General features: G+C 40.6%; 1 protein-coding gene and 1 long non-coding RNA gene across 2 annotated transcripts; one reads left to right on the top strand and one right to left on the bottom strand.

Annotated features, from left to right (window-relative positions):
• Positions 1 to 909: 909 nt before the first annotated feature.
• On the bottom strand, positions 910 to 6827 carry N6AMT1 (N-6 adenine-specific DNA methyltransferase 1). The gene is made up of 6 exons (XM_064152377.1): positions 6597 to 6827; positions 5010 to 5096; positions 4340 to 4430; positions 3362 to 3445; positions 2526 to 2667; positions 910 to 1468 (listed from the first exon to the last, which is right to left on the bottom strand). Exons 1-6 carry the CDS (start codon positions 6737 to 6739, stop codon positions 1362 to 1364), a joined length of 654 nt encoding a protein of 217 aa, XP_064008447.1. The 5' UTR covers positions 6740 to 6827; the 3' UTR covers positions 910 to 1361.
• An 87-nt stretch (positions 6828 to 6914) lies between these two features.
• Positions 6915 to 11023, top strand: LOC135179983 (uncharacterized). Its single transcript, XR_010304228.1, has 2 exons — positions 6915 to 7253; positions 9478 to 11023. It is a non-coding gene; the product is annotated as an uncharacterized LOC135179983 (long non-coding RNA).
• Positions 11024 to 13653: the final 2630 nt, after the last annotated feature.

Genomic DNA, 13653 nt, shown 5'->3' with positions numbered 1-13653 from the left:
CTGGTTGTGGTTAACTAGGTATTGCTTGAAAAGAGCCATCTTAAACTCTTCTAGCAAAGACTGACATGCAAATTGCCTACTAGGAACAGACTGGGGGGAGAACTTTTGTTGTGGTTACAGGATCACAGGATGTCAGGGGTTGGAAGGGACCAGAAGAGATTATCGAGGCCAACCCCCCTGCCAGAGCAGGACCATACAGTCTAGCTTAGGTCACACAGGAACACACCCAGACAGGCCTTGAAAGTCTCCGGAGAAGACTTCACAGCCTCTCTGGGTAGCCTGTTCCAGTGTTCTGTGAGCTTGCAGTAAAGAAGTTCCCCCTTGTGTTCCACCAGAACTCTCAGGTTACACTAGAACAAAGGAGTGCAGGTGCAGATTTTCTCACAGCCAGACACGAAGTTTCTCTCAGATTCTCAACCCTGACATGCCTGAGACAAGTTATGCAAGAGGTAAGAATCCACAAAATCCTGCATCTTAGTCTCATTCTGGTCAATGAAATGCACCTTTTTTAGACTCAGTTTCAAGGACTAGAATTTCTGGTTAAGGATTTTACTTAACATTTATACTACATAAATGTCAGTATCTTCCCTCTAAACCCTTCTGCTGGGTGACCACATTCATATTTATTTGTATTTTTTAAAAGTTGATGTATTTGGTTTAGCTGAGCTGAAGTTAATTCTCAGATCATTCTGGATGAGGGAGGAGTTTTATTCTACTTCTCTACTTGCTCTTATTGTTTCCAGCTACCCAGTACTCCATAGTACTCTCCTTATAAAATGGTACAGTCACCACACTATCACCCAGAAGACTTTAGGAGAGCAATAGCTTGCCTTTGTTCCAGCTCTTGAGATAAACTTACTGCATCTTTCTGTTCAGAAGTACATTTACATGAGAAACAAACTCTTTAACTGTGCTTAGACCTGTAAAGGTGCTTTATACTGCATCAGAATCAGTAACACTGATTGCAAGTATTCATTTACACACAGCACAGGTATAGGCTAGCTATTAAAAATGGAAGAATTGTATCAAGCACATATTTATAAACCACAATGACAAATATACAAGTACCTCTTCATAGAGAAAAAGAGCTTTAAGTGCTTCAGTGCAAATGCAGCTGAGTAGGGTATTTCAGTGTCCCCACAACTGCCATGTGGAAAGTCAGAGTACAACTGTACCTCTGACAGTAGATAATAACTGGTTAACATCCAGAAAACAAAATAAAAACCCCAAAACCAAAAATGAACAAGACAGTCTTGGTCAGTTTCACTGTCATAACCAGTAACCTTGTAAGAGTAAAAATCTTGTCTTAAAAATTTGTCAGCTTGAGTACTCTGTGTTCAATTTTCTGTGTAGCTGGAAGGTTAAGACTTCCTAAATTTGAGGACAGTAAGCATCTCTTGTCCTGCTTGTCTGGCAAGTAGTCGTGTGCCTTCTAAGCCATATTTCTTCATGGTTTCCAGAATTTCATCTGTAATGGAAAGTGCAGTGTTAAAACTGATTTTATGTAGACATCAGCTGTGGGAGGCAGCACTAAGTTAACTGTCAAACATAAGCTGTAAACCAAAGATTATAGAACTGTCCTCTTACAGTCCGTACTCTTTCGAATAGTATTTTTTATGCAGCATAGTCTTACAGCAAAGACAAAGTTTACAATTTATTATCAGAAGTTCTGTATTTTGGTATTATTAGTGGCTATGAGAAATTCAGTTATGAAGCTAATTGGTAGGAGAAACTCTAATTTCTAGCACCTTCTCCCCAAAGATGCCTTATCAATCAGGAACGAAAACTTTTTTTTCTTTAAGATACAGCCATTCAGCATCAGATCAGAGGGAGCAAGTTCAAATCTTTTATCTATGTGTGTCAAAATTAAAGACATCATCACAGCTTCAGCTAAAGGCTTTTGCCTTTTAGTTTACAACACCATTCTATGTGATAGGTTGGACTGGATGATCTTGGAGGTCTCTTGCAACCTGGTTGATCCTTTGATTCATGAGAAAGGGTTGGTCTGGTCTTGTTACTTAGCAGAGATTTAATCACCTTTGAAACTTGGAACTGGAGTCTTACAGAGCTGCTGGGGTCAGGACCTACATATTAGTATTTTTCAAACTAGCTTAAGGAGCTCTTAATTTTGGTAAATGTCTTTAAAATTTTTGGTCACTGGATGTGTAAGAGATGAATTAAAATAAAAAAATTCCAAGAGACATCAGGTTATGTAGAAGCCTCTCTGTAGATTACAAAGTTTGGATGATGAGAAGCACAGGAGTTCAGAGATGCCACAGTTTGTATGAAGTGTGCAGAGGCACTTCAGCCATCTACAGCATTTCTCATTGATGACCTGTGTGAATTTCAATACTTGCAGTCAGTCTTCCAAAGAGTTATCACTACATGTTCTATACAACTATTGTACTACTTTTTATTGTTTACTGAAGTCTGATTATCTAGAGAACACTGCTGTGATTAACATTTTGATTAATATGCTCTTACATCTGATTTGGCATTATTTAAGGGTCCATGAAAGTGATCACCTGGATCATTTTCTTTAATTGTGACCAAGTAGAATAATCCTCCTGGTGAAAGTAGGTCTGGTACTAATGGAAAAACTCTATCCATTACTTCTCTGCCCTTTTTGCCACCAGCCCAGGATGCTTCTATTCCATGGCTTTTCACCTAGGAAGAGTGAAAGGAAAGATACAAGAAATAACACAGAATGACAGAAGTGTCACTGGTACTTATATGAGAAACATCGTAAGTGTTTGCCACTGGGTAACAGACAACTTTGATTCAGTAGATGAGTTCATGCAGCAAAATCACTTAAAGATTCTTGATGAAAATAATATTGTTTCAAATTCTACTCTTAAGCTGAATTAATAGATAGATTTTGTCACAGGCTTTGTGTGTATTTTCTTACAATGTTTTATGATCTTATTTGTGAAGTGGAAGGTGGCCAGAAAATCCTTTAAGTGCTCACAAGTCAAACACTGAGAGCCGAGGATATTTAGTAGATATTTGCAGAAGCAGAGGGTATTTGTTTTGTAGGGAACAAATGCATTTCCCATCGAAAGTCTTCTGTAATACCTTAGCATAACCAACACAAGTCTTACACGTCTTAGATTTGATGGAGAAAGTACAGAGAGGCTGCAGCTAGCAATCTTGACTCTCATGTAGTCTTTACAAGCAGCTCTAGTAAACTGGCTTCACCATGACAGTGCTGTCACAATACAACAAACAGTGCTAGTCCTACAAAATCCCTTACTATTTCAGAAAAATGCTCCATTTTTCATACCAAAGCTTATTTGATTTTGCCATTCCTCTTCTGTCAGCAGAAATACCATCTTTATTGTGCATTTTTAATGTTTCCTACCTCTTCAGACGGTGTTACCACATACGGTGGATTAAACAGGAGCAGATCAACCTTCCCATTTAATCTTGGAGACAGTCCTTTGACCTACAGGTGAAATTGATGATTCTTTTGTCAGTTGTTTTTGTTTGTTTGCTATTTGAAACATAAAGAATGCAAACATTCTGAAACAAAACCAAAATCAACAAATTACATAGTGCTGGATATTCTCAGCATTTCAGCCAGACTGAGGAACGCTAAACTTTACTTTCTATGTGCAAGAGAAACATCAAGAAGTACTTGTACACAGCAAAACGATTTCAATAGTCTTAATAATATTTGTGTAGGGGATGTAGAAGGGCCAAAGAAACACAAAGGAAGTACTTCATTCTTGCTCAGTTCGGAATTTTAAGTTAGACATGAAAGAACCTTGAACTTTTCATCAGTTAACATTTGTTACCCAAAATGATCAATTCGTGATGGATGCAGTTCAGTACCCAAGTATGAGCAGTTATTTATCCATTTTATATCCATTCATTGTTACCTATCTTCAGGTGGCAATTTTTTGAAACATACATATTCAGTGTATTTTAAATGAACAGCTTCTAAAGAAACTTCACCTTCCTACATGCCAAATTTTGTAAGAAACAAAAAGTAACAACAAATACAATTCCTAATAAAATTGGAAAGAAATGTGAACCAAGAATTGCAGAGCATTAGAGGAAGGGCTATAATAATGTCAGCTCTCTGCACAATTCCTTGTGCAGCATTTCCCAAATTACATCTCTGTAATTTTAAATTTTAAATCCTAAGTTTTCATTTGAGAGTGGACGTAGTTAGTTTCCCTTTTCTTTCTGAAACACTGACATTCTGTGTTTTTTCTTCATCTGTGCTTTTATTAAGAAAATGTTTTGTTTAGACTTTGGCTAGTTTTCAGTACCTAGTAAATACTAAGAAATTACAAAGGATTAAAATAAGAAATTATTGTAACATCTATCTTACCAAGTCAGTAATGATTGGTTGAAGGTGAACGTTGTTAAGCAGAGCTGTCTCTAGTGTACAGTAAGCTGCCATCGGGTTGATATCTGTACATCTAAAACCAGATTATGAAGAAATTACTGGCTACTGCATCTAGAAATGTAAGCCTGTGAACCACAAGCTAATTCATGTACTGAGCTAATTCATGTAACAGCCTTTACTTTGTAAATAGCCAAAAATAGCCAATAGAATACACACAATGTATCAGCAGCAAAGCTACTCTACAGTCTGCTGCTTTAACCACTGTCTGTAAGCTGAAGAACAGGATTTCTTTTTCAGTGCTAGCTCTGCACAATATATATATATGCATACAAGTCTCTAAACTGTCAACACACTAATGTTCCCTCACAACATCTCGGTAAGGCTAGTCAGTGGCTAAAATGCAAGATTCAACCCAGTAAACAGAAGCATAAGCTTGGAATTTGTCTAAGTGGGAAAACATTATGCTAGTTGCACTACTACTTCAGGTTGTTACAGAACATGAAGTAAGGAGTTAGGCTCTTGACTTTGATTTCTTTATCTGTAGAATTGAGCTACCTTTGAGAGAACACCAAAGGGAACAAGAAAAACATCTATATGAGGGCAAAGTATTCTTCATTACCACATGCAAGAGTTTAAGACCTGTAATACTTACATGTAGAGTGCACTGGATCCAATAATAGACGCTAGAAATGCTGAAACTACACCAGACCCAGATCCTATTTCAATGCAGATCTCAACTCTAAGGAGAGAAAACTGTATGACTTAATTGTAACATATAACAGCACCTCGAACAGATGCAGGTTGGTCTAGGCAGTGTTATGAAATGTGGTGGCCTTCTCCCAAACATGGTGAAATACTTATTGATCATAGGCGCTCAAGGCCCACACTACATCTTCTGCTTCGTAGTCGCTGCCAGACCTACTGGTGCCCTGACAGCCAATTCCTGGTTATCACAAGCCACTGGGAAACGCAGTCCCCTGCATCTAACATTAAGTTTCCATTAGCTACACAATCTCAATAGTACAGGCTACATTTCTACAGCATTTAATGCACATTTATCACAACAAGTCTGAATGACAGAAATTACTGAAATTCATCATGTAGCCACACAACAAAAGCAGAACTCAAGTGCAGAATACCTCAGGAGCCTTTCAGCCAGCTCTGGACAAACAGTAGTGACAGGCAATTTAAAAATAAGCACTTTTTAAGATCAACTCCCTAGGAGGCTTCTATAGTGTTTATATTATGTTTACAGATGTTTATGCAATGTGCAGATGACATCCACCGACACCGTGCAGTAAGCCAAGCTGCTATGCAACTTCTGTACCTTCTTCAGGGCTGAGATATGGACATTTTACCACTCTCACAGAATCACAGCACGGTTTGGGTTCAAAAGAGACCCTAAAGATCCTACCCCTCCTGCCACTGGCAAGGGAAACTTCACTAGAGCAGATTGCTCCAAACCCCACACAATCTGGCCTTGAACTCTTCAAGGGAAGTGGCATCTGGACGACCTGTACCAGTGCCTCACCACCCTCACAGCAACGAATTAATTCCTCACATCTTAGCTAAACATATGTTCTTTGGATTTAAAGACATTACCCCTTGTCCTACTGTACCCTTGCAAAAAGTCCCTCTCCAGCTTTCTTCTAAGTACTGGGAGGCCACCAGGTCTCCTCGGAACCTTCTCCAGGCTGAACAACCCCAGTTATCTCAGTTTGTTATCACAGGAGGGGTGCTCCAGCCTCTTGAGCATTTTTGTAGCCCTCCCGTTTGGGCACTCAGGCAGGTCCGTGTCTTTCTAAAGCTGGAAGCCTCAAGAGTTGACCATTCAGGGGACCATTCAGGGGTGTGCTGCTGCCAACAGAAGTTAAGCCTCAGCCCCTGCGCAGCTGCTCGGGCAGTTCCCGCAGTGTGACACTCCGCAGCCAAGCAGCAGCAGCCGAGACCGCTGCGAGAGCAGAGCCTGCCGGCCGCGCGGAGGGCAGCTCGGAGGGGAACCGCCGTCCCCTGCCTCTGCCACAGGAGGAGGCTACCTGCCTCCAGGGCCTGAAAACCCACCCGCAGCTCCGAGACCCGCTCTGCAAGCCCCAGACACTCCATGTGCCCTCCCCGGGCCCGACGGACTAAGCGAACCTGCCCCGAGCGCCAGAAGCCCTCCACACCCACCTCCGCCCCGCCCCTTCTCCGCAACTGGCGGCTCCCGAGCGATGCTCTCGTCCCTTCCTGCCGTACTTACCCAGCCTGCCGCAGGCAGGCCGCCTCCTGCTCCAGCGCATCCAGCAGCAGGAAGGTGTCCTCTGCCGGCTCGTACACGTCCCCGAAGGCTCCGTGCGGCCCTACGTGCTCGTACCGCGGCGTAGGGAAGGCGGGCGCCGCCATGCCGCCCCTCCGCGGCAGGGGTGAGGCGCAGCGCTGCGCGGGCCGCGCGGACACCCCGGGAGGAAGGGCGGGCGGCAGCGGGGCCCTCGTGCGGCGAACAGCCAATGGGAGGGCGCCGGCTGGGCCCCGCCCCGGCGCGTGGCGGGCGGCAGTGGCGTTCGCTGAGACGTGACGGTGGCGGCGGGGTCGGGCTGGGTGTCAGTGACCCTCGAACGGCAGCTGCCAGTGGAAATGCGCTTCTCGGTGAGAGCTCAGCGCATCGACTGAACCGAGCCAACGTTACAAATCTTAGTCTCGGTCCCAGCCAGTTGAAGTATGCATAGCGATCTCTGCAGTGAGTAACCCAGCCGTCCACTGAGACTGATGCAGAGCTGGCTTGCAGCTATTGCATGTTCTTGTTCCAGACTCCCAAGCTGCCTTTCCGCGACGAGAAGCCCCCCCACCTCTGCACGGCAAGTTAGCAAGAACCTATACGGAGGAGCTGCTGAGAGACTTTCTAAGTGCCAGTTCTACAGTAAGCACCCTGGGGAAAGATGTCGATACTCGACTGAAGCTAATTTTTCTAGTTACTGAAGAATGTGTTTCTGAATTCTTTGTCAGGGACACTTGACAGCATCCTTAAGTCCAACTCCTGTAAACTCCAGGATTCCGATAAAAATGAGGCTCACCAAAACCAAGAATCGAAGGGAAATTTCAGGGCATAGATCAGATTAATTGCTCTACACAAAATGAGCAAACAAGTTCAGATCAAAAGCAAGAAAGAGCCATAAGAGTTCCAATTCTCTTGAAATGTCTGTATTCAATTATTAATGTACTGCACACTCGCATTGTGAGAGTGAGATGACTGTCTAGGCTGTGGAAGGAAAAGTGGTGTTATAATAATTTCAAAGACCATCAAAACTGAGAAAAGAGAAAAAAGGGGCTGACTGACTCAGTAGATTAATTTTTGTCAAGTACATTTAAAGGTTGAGGTGAGCCCCGTTTTCCAGCCTTCATTTTTGGCTCTAGAACTAGGGAAAGTTAACCAATTACCATCTTTTACTTGCAGCTAGAAACAGCCTCTGTGAAACAGGGAGTACCCTCCACTCCTGATTTTTCAGCAGCTCACAGTTCCTAAATGCAGCTAACTCATTTTGAAGCTAGGTTTGTTCTGTTTATTCCTATATCCACCACAGGTCATTTTTGCACAGAAATATAGGGAAATGCTGAAAGGGAGTTGTTCCTGCTACACAGGAAGGTGCCATCCTTTATCACTCACTTCGAAGAACCATGGAACAGATACTTTGCCCTGCAAGTTCACAGTTGTGTGAGGTAAAAATGTCACCAATATACTGAGTCTTTGCAATAACAAAGAAATGTTTGGGTACATCCTCTTAGAATGCTGGAGACAAAACCAAACCAATAACAACAAAACAAAACAAAAAAACCTCACGTCAAACATGCATCAAATGGTGAATTTACAGGACTCTTAGCAGGGGACACCATTCTTACTGTGGATGTGATGACTGGTGTTGCCTGACCTGGTGTTAGACATAAGCTCATCACGCAGGTTTCTGGAAGATTTAACTGAAAATTCAGTATTAGTGCATCCTGCCTTGCATCTGCCTTTAGCTGTGGCCCACCTTTCCAGATGAAATCAGCAGGCTACTCTTTAGCCTCTAAGTCCGTGCTTTTTCATGTAGCCAACAGGAAATACAGAGAATCTTAATTAACATACCAGAAATACAGGCAAACAATTATGATCAATCAGTAAGCAAATGTCCTTTATGACAGATCTTTTGGTCAGTGCAATCAGATATTCAGAGATTTAACAAACAAAGATCTTAAGGATCATTTTTGTCCTGTTGCAGAAATGAAATTGTCAAGCTTTATCTTAAAATGTTTTAGGTTTCTTGCTCCACTGTCTAGTGTATAAAGCAATTCCAGAAACTTAGAAGTTAAGAAGACTTCATTTTGAAGTGTAAATTTAGTCATGGAGCTGATCTGAGATTGCTGACTTTTAGTTTAAAATGTTACTTTCTCTTGATTCATTCCCCCATATGAAGTGTTGTTATAACTCCCCTTCATTTGGCCAACAAAATGAACTGTTGCTGCCCCCTAACTTAGGTCCCTACTGCAATCTTCTGCATTTTTTTTTTTAGTTATTCTGTCTTTCAATGTGGTGTCTGCATACAGGTTAAACAAGATCATAGCTTGTGAAAAGATACTAATGGCTTCCTTTACTGGAAATTCCTTGGTTAATGTAGAGCAACCTGGAAAGGGTTGTCCAGAGATGTGGTGGAGATCCCATCACTGGTGACATTCAGTGCCAAACCAGATGGGGCACTGAGCAACTGATCTAGTTAAAGATGTCACCGCTTACTGCAGGGGAATTGGCCTTTGAGGGTCCCTTTCAACCCAGTGCATTCTGTGATTCATTCTAAGATGATCATGCTTGTGCCAGAATGGCAGGTTCCATCAGAGGTTAGCCATGTGTTGGCTCTTCTAGGTTACTTTGGTCATAAGTGGTGCACAACAGGCTGCTTCAAAGTGTAGTAGTGAATAGGAGCCTTGCTAGATACAATACCATTTTTAATAAGTTGCTGCTGTGCCAGTGGAACAAGTACTTGTAAAACATACTAAGCTTGCATAAAATTCCATTACTTTGGCAGAATGAAGTCATATTAAGAGACAGAATTTTGCACTGTGTCCATATTAGGAAAATGAATTATTTGGATTTTTTTTTTTAATCTTCACAGGTGGTCAAACTTTGGAGTGCAGTAGAAGAAATGACTTCACCATATTCAGCTGTACTGGTTGTTATTTCTGGATGTTACATACTTCATGAAATCTGATTAATTATTATTGTTTTTTTAATACACATAACTCCACTGGGTAAATTTTCTAAAACATTTATTTTTATTGCTTATATAACTACCTAAAATGTTTTTCTTGGTAGACAAATGTACTGTTTTTGCCAAACCAGATTTTGTTTCAATTTTGGGAACTTGTTGGAAAGCTAGTATTCCCATTTTCAATGGTGCCTATGCCATGTTATTAAAGTAGGTTTCATGGAGATGAAAAATGTTTCTTGACAAGAATCATAACCATTCGTTTACACTAACTAACTATATGGCTCTATTCCATTTGGAATTCAGTGTCATTCCTCTTATACAGTGATGCTTACCCATTACCTCTTAGCTGTCTCTAAGCCTTCAGTGGTCTCCATTGTACACATCTCAAATATTTCATGCCTGTGTCTGGCCCTCCATGTTCCGGAAGAGACATAGACTTGTGCTGGACCTGTGAATACTCCTGTTTTGATGCATTTGAGGAAGTGGAGCCACCAGGATCACTGAAAAGATGGGATTGCTAAGAGAATTCTGGAAGAAATTTCTTTATCTGTGTAGTCCAGCAGGAAACCACATTATATAAACTGAGCAAGTATCTTTCTAAAAGTAGATAGGGTTCTTGCCATTAGTATTTCTAATACAAAGTGATTAGAAACCTTGTAATTCCCAGCCTAAATGTGGTAGTGATAGGTTTTATACTCACTCACTCTTCTGGAAAATATGTGTAAGCCTAAGCAGCTATTTTCATATTTTTTGCTTGATGGATTTGTAGTCAAAGAAAGTCTCTCGTGAGCCTTTGTTTTGCTTGAATAAGTAAGACATGTTCTTAAGTTTCCTGTCATAAGACATTCTTTTCATTTATCTTGCCATTCTCTTAGACTTTCCACACACAGATTCAAGCCTGACTTCACTCTGAATGTGACTTGTACAAAATAGTCCAGGTAATGCATTACTGATGCTTTGTGGAATTTACTGGCTTCATTTATCTCTCTTGGAACTTTGCTGGTACCTCCCAGGATCATGGTTGCATTTTCTTGCAGAAATGATTTCTTAAAATTTTGGGATCAGCTTTTTTTCCTCATTTTTTTCCTCAATGGTTTCCAAATGACTGAAAATTGAGAAACATAAAGCATTTTACTGTTTTTACTAGTCCACTTTGCGTGCCTGTTGCTCATGTTCTGGTCATTTTGTTTCCCCTGTGTGATGTCTACTGACTTCACATTGTCATCAGAGTGATGTGAAGGATATTGATAGAAACACTAAGTAAAATTAGGCCCAAGACTGATCTTCCAGGGAGTCACCATTACTATCTTTTAACCTGATACTGTTCCTTTTCAGTATGATGTATGGTTATCTCACTTTTATTAGTTTTTTGTTCACCATGTTTCCTATGCCAATACCATTGTCTCCACCTTACTTCATACTTTTGCATGTAATGTCACATCAAAAGCTACATAGGAGTCTAAGTAGTTTCACTGCGCTTCATTTATCTTGTTGAAAAATAGACAGACAATGCAGTAATATCACAAGTAATGTAGCCTTTGACATCATGGCCAAAAACATCATCCATCTGTTGTTTCCAGTCATTATCCCAGTTTAATGGCAGAGCTGTCCTGCTGCTTTCCTTGTCTTTTTTTACGTATGAAAACCTTTTTGCTCTGTTTTGCAGTCTTCATTACGACATTTTCAAATTGAATTTAACATTTCTTATTTCACATATTTTTTTAGATTCTAAGACAGCTTTTTTACTGATCAATATTATTCTCTTTTCAACAGTCTGCATATTCATAATATCTTGCCTGAGATGATTATCTAACAGGTTTGAAGCCCTATTCCTACACACATTCATTCCCACACTTCCACCTTTATCTACGTTCAAATATGTTCATTCTCTTTTAATGCAAAACAGTATCTCTCAGTCACATCCTGAAATCCCTTCCATAGTTTGATTTATTTCATTCAATCATGCTTTTAGAATAGTGTGTTTTAGGTACAGACCCATTTTTATTTATCCTTTGTTTAATTATATTCAATTTGTACATGGTCAGCCATGCAAGGTTTTTTTCGTGATGCCCTTGACACAACATAGTAATTACTTACCAGACTCAAGAGTAGTATCCTGTTTTTATTGCTTTCCTGTCTACTAAGTGAAGAGCTACACTACTGTTGACATGAAGAACACTTAGACCTTACTTGTTTCTAGTGTTTGGATAATTAACTTATTTTTCCATGTGTCACATTTCTCAGTCACATTTCCCTTTCTAATCATACTGCTGAGTTCCCTACACATACCAAACCCCAAATCTTGGAGTTTATGGTCCAGTAAAACTTTTCTACTCCACATTCTCCATAGATACAGTCAGATGAGTCAGTGCTGTGGTTTACATTCATTAGTCTGTGTTTCTAAGGTGAATAGTTTTAATCTTTTTTCACTTCCTTGCTTCCTTACTCACTGATGGAAATTCTTGCCCTTACGTCAAGACATTGCTTCAGTACACTGTGGCATGGTTGTGTTTAATCACAGCTGTGGAATTTTTAGACCTGCTAGGGAAAGGTCCAGGGATGCATATTAAAGAATGATGGATAATTGTTTATAGCCCTTCCTGAAAAGATCTCAGAGTGCATGCTAAACTTTACAAACCAAATACCGATTATTCTGTCGAAGGAATTACATCAGTCATCATTGAAATGCAGCTACCTCCGGGAGAAGGCAAGGAACTTTTTAATAGTCTACAGAAGTTATTTCATCACTTGAGGAAAGAAAATTAAAAGGTAGTACCATGATCAACTAAGCAGAATGTTGAGGGAAGTAAGTCATATTTTTACTGGATGTGAGCCAGATACCTAGGAAAGACCTACTGCTAATGCAAAGAATGGAAATGTGACTTTAAAGTCACAAATGGCCAAGTGCTTTGGTTTATATTTGCATCTTAAAACACAATTTTTCACACAGCAGAATGGTAGCAGAGATTTCTTTCATAACTAGGTCATGAACATTTCCTTCTTCAGTAGACAGGAAAGATTGCAATTTTAAACTGGTTTAGATGTAAATTAAGATATAAGAAAATGTTTTATTGCATTGATTTCTGACAAACTAGCAAGACAAGAGATTCCCTTACTTCCTGCCTGCCCAAATACTCAGGAGAAGTCTCTATCCTGACTACTAGTTTTGAGTGTGCTTCCTTAGTTTGTCTCCAAGGTATTTGAATGGAGAATTTGTAGAGAAAGAGAGAAAACAGGAAAATGATGGGCAGTCACAAGGCCATGTTTCACCTTAATAATTACAGAAGATGAGGAGCCCTTTGTACAAAAGTTAAAAATAATGTGGATGACTCTAATCACGGTGTTAGTCTGTCAGCAGCACTTGTGATAGTCTGAACTGTAGCTGTGTTCCTTGTAAATTGTAGCTAGAACCATCACCTGCATGAAGGTGAAAGGGGTTGGAATCTCTTACAAGTAACAAAATTGCAGCACAGTCAAGCTCAGTAAGATCATGATGATGAATTAGCTGTTTTGAACAGATGCGTACACAATACAGAGACTTTTAGTCATATTAATTACATTTTAAATGAAATATTGTAAGAATGCTTTGGAGATTCCTTCAGGATGATCAGAGGCAGCATCAATCCATCTGCTCTTTTTGGGAGATTTTCCACTGGAAACTGGGGCAGACTTCTTCTGGGAAGGTTTTCCTTGCAATTCACAGATTCGTGCAGCTAGAGCTGAAGTGGACTTTCCATCCCACTTTCTCATGGCCTCCCCTGGCCACATGACTAAAATGAGAGGATACGTCATCACAGAATCACAGAATTAACCAGGCTGGAAAAGACCTTCCAGACCATCAAGTCCAACCTATTACCTAGCACCGTATTATCAACTAAGCCATTGCATTAAGCGCCACGTCCAGTCTTTTTTTAAACACTTCCTGGGATGGTGACTCCACCACCACCCTGGGCAGCCCATTCCAAGGACCAGTCACTCTTTCTGTGAAGACTGGATGATCTTGGAGGTCTCCTCCAACCTGGATGATTCTATATCACTCACTGGTTCTGCTGAGGGACATAAAATATAAACAACGGCAGG

This window comes from Pogoniulus pusillus, chromosome 12, assembly GCF_015220805.1.
Source record: "Pogoniulus pusillus isolate bPogPus1 chromosome 12, bPogPus1.pri, whole genome shotgun sequence".
NCBI classification, from domain to species: Eukaryota; Metazoa; Chordata; class Aves; order Piciformes; family Lybiidae; genus Pogoniulus; species Pogoniulus pusillus.
Note: the sequence above shows the minus strand (reverse complement) of the source record. Positions and strands in the feature narration are given on the sequence as shown.